General features: G+C 35.1%; 4 protein-coding genes across 4 annotated transcripts; 2 read left to right on the top strand and 2 right to left on the bottom strand.

Moving 5' to 3' along the window:
- The first annotated feature begins 4,199 nt into the window (after positions 1-4,199).
- On the top strand, positions 4,200-6,682 carry LOC106342797 (cell division protein FtsY homolog, chloroplastic). The gene is made up of 11 exons (XM_013781829.1): positions 4,200-4,536; positions 4,627-4,731; positions 4,830-4,903; positions 5,263-5,321; positions 5,414-5,451; positions 5,529-5,649; positions 5,737-5,805; positions 5,889-5,971; positions 6,064-6,132; positions 6,213-6,275; positions 6,348-6,682. The coding sequence occupies exons 1-11, from the start codon at positions 4,228-4,230 to the stop codon at positions 6,459-6,461; spliced, it is 1,104 nt and encodes a 367-aa protein (XP_013637283.1). The 5' UTR covers positions 4,200-4,227; the 3' UTR covers positions 6,462-6,682.
- Positions 6,683-7,080: 398 nt separating this feature from the next.
- Positions 7,081-9,161, top strand: LOC106342798 (phosphomannomutase). The gene is made up of 10 exons (XM_013781830.1): positions 7,081-7,328; positions 7,411-7,477; positions 7,778-7,854; positions 7,954-7,989; positions 8,124-8,179; positions 8,279-8,378; positions 8,472-8,567; positions 8,651-8,740; positions 8,829-8,880; positions 8,977-9,161. Exons 1-10 carry the CDS (start codon positions 7,167-7,169, stop codon positions 9,027-9,029), a joined length of 789 nt encoding a protein of 262 aa, XP_013637284.1. The 5' UTR covers positions 7,081-7,166; the 3' UTR covers positions 9,030-9,161.
- A 200-nt stretch (positions 9,162-9,361) lies between these two features.
- LOC106340953 (LIM domain-containing protein PLIM2a-like) lies at positions 9,362-10,189 on the bottom strand. Its single transcript, XM_013779773.1, has 2 exons — positions 9,858-10,189; positions 9,362-9,789 (listed from the first exon to the last, which is right to left on the bottom strand). The coding sequence occupies exons 1-2, from the start codon at positions 10,119-10,121 to the stop codon at positions 9,370-9,372; spliced, it is 684 nt and encodes a 227-aa protein (XP_013635227.1). The 5' UTR covers positions 10,122-10,189; the 3' UTR covers positions 9,362-9,369.
- A 1,763-nt stretch (positions 10,190-11,952) lies between these two features.
- On the bottom strand, positions 11,953-13,770 carry LOC106336967 (remorin-like). Its single transcript, XM_013775969.1, has 4 exons — positions 13,482-13,770; positions 12,665-12,709; positions 12,491-12,578; positions 11,953-12,410 (listed from the first exon to the last, which is right to left on the bottom strand). Exons 1-4 carry the CDS (start codon positions 13,648-13,650, stop codon positions 12,134-12,136), a joined length of 579 nt encoding a protein of 192 aa, XP_013631423.1. The 5' UTR covers positions 13,651-13,770; the 3' UTR covers positions 11,953-12,133.
- Positions 13,771-15,050: the final 1,280 nt, after the last annotated feature.

Genomic DNA, 15,050 nt, shown 5'->3' on the forward strand with positions numbered 1-15,050 from the left:
AAATGGAGTGAAAATGAGTTGTATTTATAGATGAAAATTACTGTTCATGACCGTTGGAGAAAGGGGAAATTTTTGAAAAAAAATTCTTTGTGACCGTTGGGGTTAAATCGAGTGCACTAAAAATCAGTCTGAAAATATCGTATTAAACGGTCAATCAAATCTATAAAATTTCATAAAAGTAAAAAAATTATGACAATAAAATATTTATGTTATGACAACAAATCATGCGACGGCTCAGCCGATCAATGCAGAGTAATAAATAAATTATACGGCGGCTCGGCCGACCAATTAATAATAAACAGAATATAAGGCGGCTCGGCCGACCAATAAATAAATTAAATTACTAGTAAATAATATAGGCGGTATTCCGGTCATTATAACATGGTATAAATGATACAAATAAATTTTACCGAATCGCAGAGTGATCGTGCTGATAACGTGTTATAAAAGGAACTGGAATTTTATTGTATCGCGGGAATTTAAATAAATTTTATACCCGTAGATAGGAGATAACACTGATAACAATAGAGAATTTGTTATTAAAAAGGAGAGGAGATGGTGTATCTTTCGTCGAACACAAACGTTCGTTTATATAGACGTGAAAAAAGTAGGATTCACTGTGCAAATAATGCAGCGGGCCCACACCTTTATATATATTCAACGAAGACGGCTCATCTTATCTTTTGTCTTTCGTAACACTACTATGTTTTTGCTAAAAACTGAAGACAGTATTTTTAGTAATTAAGGCATTATCTACTGCCAATTCATTGTCGGGTTAAATTTTTCCTTAAACTTTTAACTGATTTAGATAATAAATTATAAATCAAGGATTTTTGCTATGTAGTAAAAATGTATTTAACTATTGATATAATCAGTTGTTTTACTTTGTGCTCAAACAGAAAAATCAGTAATCAATACGTTTATATAGAAAACATCAGACGATCATGCTTAAACATTCCATCAGCGGTATTGATCAGTACTGGATTTTCTTCTTCTTTTTTTTTTTGTTCGTGGAATTTAGTTGCTTCACCACTTACTCGTATCTAACGTGGAAAGGATAATGTGATTTGATTTATATTTATTTCTGGAAAATTATGCATGTACGATTCTTATACTTGTGGTAGTACTAGCAGGCATAAGTTGTACTCATTAACAGAGTTTCCTTTTGTGTTGAATCTCACTACAAGAGAATTGACTAGCAAATAACAAGTCCTTGTATCATTTTCTACCAATATATAATTTTATTTTCAAGTTTTATATACTAAATTCTAATTTGAAAAATCCCTGAAATTGTTAAAGTCGGTAATGGGGTAATGCAATAAATAAATAAAAATCAGCCACATATTTTTCTTCCACATTAACGACTCAAAGGCCACCCCGTTTACGAAATTTCGGTTTAATATTGTCTTTTTTTTTAAACACTAGAGGATATTTATATTAACAAAAGTAATATTACAAAGCCAGCGGTTAAGAAAACCCCGGAAACAGAACCGGCAGACTAAACAATAGTCTCCAGAGACAGATGTCCACACATGGGAAACAAGAGGAGAAACATAGACAACTGAAACGCTTAGAAACATACACAAACTAGAACAAATAATGATTGATCAAAAGAAACCCAAATGGTTAAGAACAACTTGCATGTCGGTGATAACAGAGAGAATTTGCGAGAGAAGACGATGGAGCCAATCTCGGCGACAAACCATCGAAGAACCCACCTATAGTGAATAGCGCAAACATATAAAACCATAACTCCAAAACCGGTGAGACAGAACTTCGAGTTCCTAAGCCTTTGACCGGTAGAGGCGACGTCGGAGAGGTAACGACTTGAACCGCCAAGTTGGAGCTTAACAAATGATTAGATCTCGATCAGATCTGAGGGGTAATGACAAGGAGCGGTTCGAAAACGACCATGGATTCAACTACACCCGAAAAGCCGAGAAAGGCTGAAGATCGAACCAGAGACGAGGCAAAGAGATCTCAACACCAACATGCAAGATCAGACATCTAATTAGGGTTTTGACAAAAACAAAACTCAACCATATCCGACTAGTTTATGCATGCACCGAGAAGCGATTAAAACACAGGAAGATCAAACCCCGCCTTCATCACTCAGGTATGACAGAACCTAGATCCAAATCTAGAAATTCTTTCCGATGAGTGAAAGGGAAGACATGAGGAACAAACTACCCAAAGAAATAAAAAGCAAATGATTTAAACCCGACCCTGGCTCTATGGAAGCGGCCAGAGTCGGAGGAGGAGAACTCCTGTTTAATATTGTCAAATTGGTTATTTGTTCAGAAAAAATCCACTTTAATATGCCTAATTTCTGAAATGGTTCTTACTTATATATCACCTCGTGATAAAACATGCTTATAAGTTCTTTGAGATACTGAGTAGCCACTTTCCATTTTCAATTTTATGTAGTGAGCTAGTTTTACTTCACAAAATGCTAATGTTGTAGTCCTAATCGTTTTGACCATTATATAAATTTGAACGTTTGTGTACATCTCAATGCCTTTTATGAGCTCAGCCCTATTCATAATAGCGGTTTTTGTATCCTATTTTATGAAATTAATTTTTGTTATGGTACAATTTTCTTAAGTTGCTTCCTATATTTTTTGAATTTCATGGCAGAAGATTATACTCATCTGAAGTATAAATTGTTCCCTATAATTTTTGGAGGATGTCCTATCTTGATTCAATGATATTAAAAAAATAATATTTTATCACTGAATTGTAAATACATGATTTGTATCTTCTTACTTATATGGATTATCTCAATAATATGATTACAACTATATATGTTATTTTTTGTAACGATGCAATTTGTCTATATGATATAGATTATCATCATTTTAACGTAACTCGACTGATGTAAAGAAAAATAACATAGGATGCACATTATAATAACTAGCTACAATTGATGTTATAGATTTCATAATTTATCGGTTGTTTTTGTAATGCATTATTTTAAATACTATCGGTTATTTGTAATGCATTGAACTAAATTATTTTTGTTTTTGTAGGGATTCTTGTAAACTATAAATTATTTTTAATGCGAGAATTATTTTTGATAATGTTATTGCCTTATTGGCCTGGATCGAGTAGAGCTATACCGACAAAAAAAACTCTCCGTTTTAACAGTGTTCTATACTTGTCTGTTGGATATTGCGTATGCGACATGTCGTTTACGTGACGTCAACAAATATGATGTTCGCCTAGCAAATGCAATTCAGAGCGAGAGATTTGAATGTTAAAATCGAAGTTAATTTTGTGCTTTTTCACTTTTGGTCGTTATACCTTCATCTATGTATATTGATTTAATTGACTTTTAACAAAAAAAGTCTGGGTAGTTTATATAGTCAACTTAGCATTCCACGATACAGAAATATGATATTTATGATCTTAGACTTTATGTATAGGTAATTGTAAATTTGCAATTGTTGGTGGTCCATATAAGTAAGTTTTAGTACAAATCTTTGTAATATCCAGTCGAATTTTCAACCAAATTTAAATACAATAATAAATTTCCAATCTCCACCGGTGTTTGATATGAAATCTTTGTAAAGACTTCTACTCTCTCTCTCTTTTTTTTGCTAAATAAAGACTTCTACTTTTTAAAACAGATATTGTTGCGATTTTCCTACTAACCTTGTATTTTCAGCATACTTTATCATGATTCATGACTTAATTATTCAGTCAACCCTACATACTTTCGTGTGGAAGCCATCTTTTTCCCAACTTTTTTTTCACTTTAAAATACTTATATTAACCTTAAAATTCATAACTGCAAAAATACAAAGCTAAAAACCAGAAACAAAATTGATACACAAAACAAAAACCCTAAAAACTAAAGTTACCATATCCTATGTGCGTTTTTATAATTTTTTTTGTAGTACTTCCAGAATTCGTATTTAAAAACTTGGTAAATAAATAAGAGTGAATTGGCTTAAAATTTAGAAAGAATGATTAAATTAGCAAATTACCTATGATAGAACAAGTTTTGTGTATACACGATGCAATTTCAAATAAATGCCTCTGTATGGGCACGTTATCTCTCCCCAGGAAGAAAATGGTAGAGTTATGTAATGGGCTCTGTCGATACGTAATGGGTCTCTATACCAATTGGGCCCAACATTAAAAAATAACAAAACGCAGCGTATTGAAAATCATTATCTTCCTCCAATCACTGCTCTCTCTTCTTCTCTTCTTCTGCGAGGCGCCATGGCATCTTCTTCTGCTCACCTCTCGTTTCTAGCCGGACGTACCTCGCCGCCTTTCTCCTCCGAACGGCTCCGATTATCTCCGTACAGAGGAGGATTCCGTCCACCGAATCCCAAATTCCGCTGCTCAGCCAGCCAGAGCGGCTTCTTCACGCGGCTCGGTCGTTTGATCAAGGAGAAGGCCAAAAGCGACGTGGAGAAGGTCTTCTCCGGATTCTCCAAGACTAGGGAGAATCTAGCAGTCATCGACGAGCTCCTCCTCTTCTGGAACCTCGCCGAAACAGACCGAGTGCTCGATGAGCTTGAAGAGGTTTCTCTTGAACCACCACCATCTCTGATCTCCCTCTCGCTTTACTGAAAATCCTCTCGCTTTACTGAAAATCGAATTTTCAATTTGCAGGCGTTGTTGGTTTCTGATTTTGGACCGAAGATTACGGTTAGGATCGTTGAGAGGCTAAGGGATGATATAATGTCAGGGAAGCTCAAATCAGGAAGCGAAATCAAGGTTTTAATCTTAAAACTATAGGTTATATGATTGTGACACGTGTTATACATGTTAATGAGCTATTTTGATCACAAAAAAATAATGTGAAAATGATGTAGGATGCGTTGAAGGGAAGTGTGTTGGAGATGCTTTCTAAGAAAAACAGCAAGACAGAGCTTCAACATGGATTCAGGTTCTCTTTACAGTTTCATCTCCTCCGATTAAAGTGGAAGATTCTGGTTTAGTTTTGATTTATTATAGAGAAATTCGATATCTAGTTTTAAGTTTTTGTCACAAAAATAGCCGTCAATTAAGAAAATGACCAAAATAAATTTTATTAAAGTGTAAAAATATATGGTTTAGAGTTAAGGGGTCAGCTGCGATTTTGTGGATATGATTCCAAATTAAAAAAAAAAAATATATTAATAATTTCAAAATAAAATTGGGTTATTTCAGTCATTTTCTTTTTTTTTGAGAATTATTTTTGCAACAAAAACTAAAAAAAAAACTATTTGAGAGAATTGCTATTTATATATGGTATGGTGTTATTAGGAAACCAGCTGTTGTAATGATCGTTGGAGTGAATGGAGGTGGAAAGACTACGTCTCTTGGTAAAGGCAATATAGACATTAGTCAGTGTAGAGTGCGCTTAGCTTTTGTATATGTGTAAGAGTAGATTTTTTTTTTTGTTTTTTTTTTGCAGGAAAGTTGGCTCATAGATTGAAGAATGAAGGGACTAAGGTACAGCTTCCGATGTTGAAGTAGACTCTTTTTGATAATGAGTATTAGTTATGTTTATCGGCGATGAATTGTCATAGGTATTGATGGCAGCAGGTGATACGTTTAGAGCAGCTGCGAGTGACCAGTTGGAGATATGGGCAGAGAGGACAGGGTGTGAGATTGTTGTGGCTGAAGGAGAGAAAGCTAAAGCAGCAACAGGTGAAAACGAAAAATGCACAACTGTTTGTGTTAAGGGCACAAATGAACGTTTGCTTACTGGTATGAAACGTTTTTCTTTCTGAGTAGTTCTCTCAAAGGCTGTGAAAAGAGGGAAGGAGGAAGGTTACGATGTTGTACTGTGTGATACATCTGGACGTGAGTGTACAAGAGCTTGATAGTTTGTCTTTTAGAACATACGGACACATTGTTTTACTGATCTGAGGTGTATTCTGTTTAAGGTCTCCATACTAATTACAGCTTGATGGAGGAGTTGATTGCGTGCAAAAAGGCAGTAGGCAAGGTTGTCTCTGGTGCACCTAATGTGAGTGAGCTTATCTACTTATCTCAGTGTGTTGCCTTGCTTATATCGCACATTGTCTCCGTTAATTGAATTATTTCCATTGGCATTGTCAGGAGATCCTACTTGTACTTGATGGAAATACCGGTCTGAACATGCTTCCACAAGCTAGGGAATTCAACGAGGTACACCATCTAAACCTAGTGCTTCTCGCTCACCAAGCTATAAACTCTTGAGGAATCTTGCTCACTCTTTTTTTTGTCAGGTTGTTGGTATTACCGGTTTGATATTGACGAAACTTGATGGGTCTGCTAGAGGAGGCTGTGTGGTAAACAAAATTTCAATATCCAGTCTTAATTTTCATCGGCTCATCGTAACCCGTTCTCTTCATCTGTTGCAGGTCAGTGTGGTTGAGGAACTGGGCATTCCTGTAAAGTTTATAGGTGTAGGAGAAGCTGTAGAAGATCTCCAACCATTTGATCCTGAGGCCTTTGTTAACGCTATATTCTCCTGAGTCACAACAAAACCTATTTTTTTTTTCCAACTAGTATCATCTTCTAAGCAGGCAAGAGAGAGAGAGACAAATGTACTTCGCCTGAGATGAAAATAGAGCCATTCCTTCAAGTTTCCTGGAGATGTTTAAAGGTCTACAAGGGACCATGCAAGTTTTGTGATTATTTTAACGATGTGACAGAATAATTCTCTATAGCACACACAAGAGAGATCACTTTTGCACATGAAAGTAACGAGAAGTTACTTGTAACCGGACGAGTTAATCTGGTGGTAAACGGTTTGCGGCTGCAAGTACGGCCCCCGGGTTCGACTTGCACTGGTCACCAGGGAATTTACATGCGGACTTGATCTGGTGCCCGAGACCGAAGACCCACCCTCGGGTGAACGTCCGCGCCGCTAAAGGCTCGGTCTTTAGTCTGGACCACCACGGTGGAGCCAGGACACTTGGTAAAAATAAAAAAAAAAGTTACTTGTATCACAATACTTCTCTGCATCTTATTAATGTTGTATTTCTTAATACAAAGCTTAGTGATTAATAAATGTTGAATAAAGTCATTATAGTAAAGTTGATTTTAATGCGTCACTATTAGTTTTATGGACCAATCACACATCTCTAGGACAAAAAGGTGAGGAGGACCATGTATTAAGCGACACTCTTTCGTTAGAGATTAGATCGGTCCAAATTTTATATAATCACATCATCTTCATGCGCCATTATCATCTTCCAATTGGAAAACTTCTTCCACCACATTCAATGGCGGCCAAGAAGCCAGGAGTGATCGCTTTGTTCGACGTGGACGGTACTCTCACAGCTCCAAGGAAGGAAGCTACTCCAGAACTGCTCCATTTCATCAAAGAATTGCGCAAGGTATATGTCTCATTTATTGCTTCTCTGAGCTGTGTTTTATGCCTGGTTAGTGTTCGATGAAATGCCTGTTGAGAGTTTTCAGGTTGTCACTGTTGGAGTCGTCGGTGGATCTGATCTAACCAAGATATCTGAGCAGCTTGGCAAAACAGGTAACAGAGATGTTGATCAGATCGAGAATTAAAATTCTTAGAAATTCGATTTTGTATCTAAAAGAAATGATCTTTTTCCTACATTGATGACAATGGTCTCTCTCTCTTTTGTTATGTTCTGTGTTCTCTGCTATATGGATCATTTATGTCTGTATATTGGGATAGCTGCTTATCATTAGTGTGTTTTTGATTTCTCCAAGTCTCTCTCTTTATTTGATTATCTTAATAGGGGAATCTAAGATCTGTGCTCTACCTTCTTGCCTTGTGAGTCTCCAATCTATTTTGTAATTTTTTTTGCAGTTACTACTGACTATGATTATTGTTTCTCTGAGAATGGTCTTGTTGCTCACAAAGATGGGAAAACCATTGGAATCCAGGTGCATATGAAACAATGGCTTTTACTTGTCCACATTGTTGCTTGATTGTTTCTTTTGTTCCTTAATAGTTTGTATCTGTTTTTTTTTTTCTTTTCTCAGAGCCTGAAGCTGCACCTTGGAGAAGATAAACTCAAGGTAGAGCACATATCATTGTCCCTCATGTGTAGTAGATATCAGTAGTTGCTTTAATGGTTTAATTGGTGGTGAAGCTTATGCAAGTACATACATGTTTTGGCTAGTTCGTGATAGCGTGAAATTGATGAATGCAGGAGTTGATAAAATTCACGCTGCACTACATTGCAGACTTGGATATTCCAATCAAAAGGTACATATTAAGATGAACCTCTCTACACTCGTGTCTAAATTATTTTAGGGGATATTCAAGTTATTAAAGATTTCTCTTCTTGAAAATGTGTATACACAGGGGAACATTTATAGAGTTCCGGAATGGAATGCTCAATGTGTCACCTATTGGTCGCAACTGCAGCCAAGAAGAAAGAGACGAATTCGAGAGATATGATAAGGTAAAAATAAACTACTTACTTCTGTTTCTTGTACAAATCATTCATGAGCATTGTTTAGTGATATCATTCAACAATTTTTTTTGTCTTAAAAAGGTACAAAACATACGACCAAAGATGGTGGCTGAACTTCGCGAGCGGTTTGCGCATCTTAACCTTACTTTCTCTATTGGAGGACAGATTAGCTTCGATGTGAGTAGTAATCAAATACGTGGATTATAACAATTTCTTATTATCTAATTTTTGTTAAGTGTAGTTTCATTGTTATGACTCAGGTCTTCCCTAAAGGTTGGGATAAGACTTACTGCTTGCAGTACCTTGAAGACTTCAATGAGATCCATTTTTTCGGTGACAAAACCTATGAGGTAACTATTATAAAAATATTCTCGAGTAGTTCTTGCATTATTTTCAGTTGAGCTTGATGTGTAAAAACACTGGCTTTGACTTATGTAGGGTGGAAACGATTATGAAATTTATGAATCACCAAAAACAATTGGCCATTCAGGTTAGTTAGTTGTATATATATCATCGGTTAATCTCTGTCTGTGTTTATGCTGATGACCATTTCATGATAAGTAGGATTGTTTATTTTGCGTTGCAGTTACGAGTCCAGATGACACAATGGCGAAATGCAAGGCTCTGTTCATGTCTTGAAACACCTATCCATCTCAAGAACACAAGTGTCAGAGTTTTATTATTCTTGGCAAGTTGCTTACAACTTTTGATTGTTTACATTACAAGAAACAGAGAGAAATATGTTTGGCAATACTTACCATATATTTTAAATTTGCTTCATAAATAGGTTCTCATAGCTAAGATTAAAGATAGATGATAAGTGTTTTCTTACAAGAGATTCTCTCAAAACAAGCTTTTAGCTTTACAAGAATTTACAAAAAAAAAAAGTAGCAACGGATTGTACATAATTCATTATTAAGTAGAAAAAAATATAAAACTTCAAACTTGAGAACTGATAAAGATAGTTCCTCCAACACATTCAAGACTCAGCCACAGGCTCAGGCTCTTCTCCTGCAGCTTCAGGTGCCACTTCTTCTTCTCCTCCTTCTCCCCCGGGAATTGAGGTGTTATCTTCAGGTTTCTGTTCTTCAGAAGGCGGAGAAGAGGCACCAGAAGAGGCGGATCGACGATGCTTAGCAGCAGCTTGATGAACATTATTGTAACTCCCTTTCTCGAGAAAGAGCTGATTGAAATGGACTTTACAGTAGAGGACACCGTTGAGAGAGGCGTAAGAAGAGTGAGTCAAAGGACAACCACTGTGTGCACATTTGAAGCAAGTCTTGTGGTAACACTCTCCTTCCATGTTTACTTTCTCAAGTGGATAAACGGTTTTGTGACAAGTCGCACACTTGTCTTGTGTTCCACTGAAGAATGAAGATAACTTGCTTGGAGCTCGAGTCTTGCGCAGAGTCAAAAAAGAATATTAAATTAAATATGAAAGAAACATGCAAATAAATTTTCTATTACCATTTGATCATTAGACTTCTCTGTCTTTCCTGTCTGAAAATTCTTGCTGAAGTTTCCAGATTCTTTGAAAAGCTGTTCGAAGTGGGTCTTGCAGTAAAGAACTCCATCCATTGATGAGTAGTTACTTATCACGAGAGTGCCATTGCAATGGCTGCATCTGAAGCATGATTTGTGATAAGTGTTCCCCTCTAACGTCAACAAATCCATCACGTAGACGGTTTTGTCACATGCCTTGCATTTATCCAACGTTCCAGTAAACGCCATTTTTCTATATGTTCTTCTTCTTTTAGTCTCCAGACACGGCTCAACGAGAATACAAAAACAAAGGATCAGTTGTTTCTTTCTTGTCATCTACGAGTTGTTGTCTTATTTATCAAAGTTTCTTGGTTAAAGAACTTTTGGTTCCAATGGTAGAGATAGGAAAGAGGAGAAACCATTGTTTATTTTTACGATTGTTTTTTTAGTTTCAGAAAGCAAATGAAGGGTTGCACTTTCTTGACGTTTTCAGGCCAGAGCTCTATTTTTGAAATTAGTGGTGAATAATGATAATAGTAAAAGTCAGGAGGCTGTTTCAGAATTATTAAAAACTTAAGGAATTATTTTAAAATAAATGATGTAGATGGATAGGACATGGAGCTGGAAATTTTAGTTTTTACCCGCGGGTCCATTTCGAAAAATTCAACATGCGGGTGCGGGTGCGGGTGCGGGTCGATTCTATGCGGGGCGGGTACAGATCGGTCGATTTTGAATCGCGGGTACCCGCTAACCCGCAAAAAAATAAAAAAAATTAAAAAAATTAAAAAATTAATATATATTTTCGTAAAAAATATATAAAATACTATAAATTCAGAAAATAATATATAATTTAATTATTTTATTAGAAAAATAAGTATTATATAATTAAAATAATTATTTTGTTAGAATGTATATTATCCGCGGGTCCCGCGGATTACCCGCAAACTTGGGCGGGGCGGGTGCGAGTATGTGAATATTTCTTTGTGGGTCATGCGGATCGAAGTTTTGAATGAAAAAAATGAGTTGACCCACGGGTTGGCGGGACGGGCGGGACGGGTTGACCCACGAACCCAGCTCTAGTGAAGAAGTCTCAGTGAAAAACAAAATATCCGTTTAAAGTTTATATATTAATTATGTGAATTATTAAATTTAAAATTGTGAATTATTAAATTTAAAATCTTCTATAATAACCTTAAAATCTGATTTTTTTTTTTCTTTATCCTAGAAAAGATAAATTTTCCTAATTTTAGAATACATACCGTACTCAAATGTTGGTGTTTTTACACGTGTACCGAAATTTAAGACGCTTCCAAAATTAACATTTTTTTTCTTCTATGAGTTAGTTGATTAGTGAAACTTCCTTGCTGTATTAGTTTGCATTTCATAAAGGGCTACTTTCTTGATGTATTTTTTTCACTTTGTTCACCTTGTTGATTTAGTTTCTTATGCAGCCGTAGTTCTAGTCCCAACCCGAGGCTAGCTCTTCAGACAGCAAGGAGCTTTCTAAGTACTTGAAAATTTAGGTTATGGTACCAGTCCGAGGGATGAAATCATGCGTTTATATCAACCTGTCCATTTTGTTGGAAAGAAGATCCCGCATCGGAAATATGAAAGAGACTAAAATAATATATAAGGGATTTGAGCTAATCCACTAATTGCCAATTGGTTTTAAGTTAGGAAGTCCAAGAAACTTGTAATGCTATTAGAGTGGACCCAAAATCCTGATCTATTAATCCGTCCCGGACAGTGGCTCGATCATCCCATTAGCTGATGGTCTATAGAAGACTAAGTTCCGTTAAGATCGCTAGAAAATAAAGCAAGATCTCGGAAGGAATATAATGGATTCTGCGAAATTAATGGTTATACGCACTATTATCTCGAGTGAGGGTATTGGAGAGAAGATTCCACATCGGAAATTTGAAAGGGACTAGAATAATATATAAAGGACTTGGATCAATCCACTAATTGCCGATTGGTTTTAAGTTGGAAGTCTAGAAAACTTATCACATTTAATTGTAACTCCTAAGAAGAATATTAGATCTTACCAAAAATGGTGTTTGTGTGATGTTGCTTCTTACGATTACAGAAAATACTCCATAAAATCTTTCACATGTTTTGTTTTTTACACACAATCACCAATATATAAACAAGACAGCAAACAAACAAAAACCAACTATAAAAAGTAACCGAACCACACAAAAAAAATGTAGAGAGGAATTATCACAAACGAATGACCTGAGAAACAGATTTAATAAAAAGACTTAGAAACATCCACAAGTAGCCTTGGGTACTACACCAGTGGCTCTGTACTTAGCAGCCGTTTCTTCAGCTTTGAGAAGCTCTTCTCCTTTTTTAGCTTCAACCATTGCTCTCTTCTCTTCTGCTTGCTTGTGAATCGCAGCCACTTTGTTCTTCATTTTCTCACCGTACACTGCTTTCTTCTTCTCTAGTTTCTCTTCAATCTTACTTAGTTGAGCTTCAGTGGCTGCTTTCTTGCTGTTCTCCCAAGCAAGCACATCAGATATCTTCTTTTGTGCCCTGTCCATTTTCATCATTAAGCTGATTATTATCTGGCATAAGTAGTATAATCATTGGGAGAAATTTTAAGGAAAGTTTACTTGTTCTCAGCCTTTGACTTCTCACTCTCTTCCCATGCTTTGATGAATGATGACTTCTTCTCCTTTTCCAAGTCTGCAAGTATCACATCTGTCCAAAAGTCACAACACATTTTACTGTTAAGTAACCAGAAAGAAGTCAAACATAAAGAGAACAAAAATGTTTATATAGCTCACCTCTATCGACCGAACCTTTCTTTGGTGTGGGCTCCTCAATGGGTTCTGCAAGAAGCTCACTTATTATAACACATTGTTAACGTAACCACTCTTAAACGTATAAAATAGCGCTTCAAATAATCAAGACTATAAACAGCTAATCTAATGTATATGATCATCAATTATAATTCGATTGCAAAAATAGGTTTGCTTTAGAAGCAAAGCAGAACACCACATTGGAGTTCAAGAATTTAACTTTTAGTTAAAAAAATGAATTAAAGATTTGACCATTGGGGCCAGTGAACTCTTGTAAAGATAGTAGATACTTTAAGAAAGAATTGGATTTTAAAATTGTTAAAAAAAGTTGATACTTAATTGTTATTTTCCAAGAGTTAGGCATCTTTAAAGTAACTAATCATGCATGAAAATTAAAGAAAAGTAAACCACTTTCTTAATTGCTAGCTGTCCACAACTAATTGCCATGATTCCCATATTCTTTTTTTTTGAACAAACAATCATATCTAATTAATAATGATTTATGTTCTTTCAAAAAATTAATTACCTAGGTGTAAATAATGCTATGAAGTTTTTTTTGAGATCTAATAGCAATATGAATTTATGAGATCTAATTTTGTAGCTATTTTTTTTTAATTAGCATGAGGTTATAGACCTAAACCAGTAATTCTTTGTGTCAGAAAAACAACATGTATTATTAGTTTGTGATATTATGGAGTAAATCTATCCCTTAATAATCGAAAACATTAATCAATCTTCATAAGTAGAGAATTATCATAAGATTCATAACACACAAAGAACGTGTGAAAACATGGAAGCTTACTTTCGACGACTGCAAGAGCTTTGGACTCGTCGGGAGGTGGTGGAGTATGAATCTTCTCCTCCGCCACGTCTTTAGAAGCTTCCACCGGAACAGGAGTAGGTTCCTTCGCCGGAGCTACAACCGCTGGAGATTCTACGTCGACTTTAGTCGTTTTTTGCTCCTCCGCCATTGCCTCTCAGCCGAAGAAGAACAAGAGCTACCAACAAATGGTTTCTTTCTTCTCCCTTCACAAAACAAAACAGAAAATAAAACAAAACAAATAAAATTCTGAGAGACTTTAGCCAACAAGGAAGAAGAGGCTTTTATGTGGTGGAGCGTACTCCCCGCGTTTAATATGTGGGAGACAGTTGTTTTACTTAGCCGTTGGATCTTGGTACCATGTGATCTTACGGCTGTAACGCTCTCTTACCCATTGGATGCGATGCATGTGATTAAACACTTCACTGCCGACAGGTAAAGTAGTTCAATGATTTGCCACGTAACTCAGTAGAATCATGTCACTGTTTTTGCTCATATTATCTTAAACCGATATTATCTTAGCTACTAGTAACTTTTTCGAAAAGTTGGAAATACAATCTGAACCTGAATTGATTTATGTATATTCAATTATCTGGATAGAATGTATTAAAATCAATATTTATTGGTTCAGTGAAAATAGTCTGGTGGACCAGAAGGTAGACATGGAGCTTCACCAAGTGGACACGCTAGAGACGGTTACAGAGGAATAGTTAAACCGGTTTAGACATGTGATGTATGGGGGCCCTTATTTATGACTTTCCTCGTTTTAGTTTAGACTTTCTGGCTGAGATGAGATGCAGACGTCTCGTTTTATCCTTATTGGGCTTTTGTGAATTTTAACAGCCCAATTACATAAAGTTTAAGAGAAGGTTGCAAGTCTGTTTTAGCAATAAGTAAATCCCCTATATATTAATTATTAATTGAGAAGCATTTCAAAAATTAGAACTTTAATTTTGCATTAATTAAGAAAAACTTCAAATCCTAGGTGACACTCTAAATGCCTTCTAAATTTCATTTCAAAGAATTCTAGAGTATCTAATATAAAGTATAGTTTAATCTAATGGTGTCACATTATTTCATAATTATATAACACTAGAAAACATTATATTAACCTAAAATATAGGAAGTGTGTATTCTTTCCTTAAATAAAAGCTACGGAATTACCTAATATGATTTACATATATATGACAATTAATGATTATGAATAATAAAGATTTGATAACAATTTTTGCATCCTTCTTCATTTTTGTTTAATTTTATATTATTAAAAAATAAACAATCACATTAACCATATAATACAAAAGTTAGATTTTTTCTTATATATTATATTTTGAATTTTTTTTAAATGACTTTAAATTACAAAAATGAGGAAACCTTATATGTTATATTTTTTTTAAACGACTTTAAAATACAAAAATTAGAACACCTTATATGTTAGATTTTTTCTTATATGTTATATTTTGAATTTTTTAAAATGACTTTAAATTACAAAAATGAGGAAATTGATTTTTTTATTATATGTTATATTTTGAATTTTTTAAAATGACTTTA

This window comes from Brassica oleracea, chromosome C4 (genome assembly GCF_000695525.1).
Source record: "Brassica oleracea var. oleracea cultivar TO1000 chromosome C4, BOL, whole genome shotgun sequence".
Classification (NCBI taxonomy): domain Eukaryota; kingdom Viridiplantae; phylum Streptophyta; class Magnoliopsida; order Brassicales; family Brassicaceae; genus Brassica; species Brassica oleracea.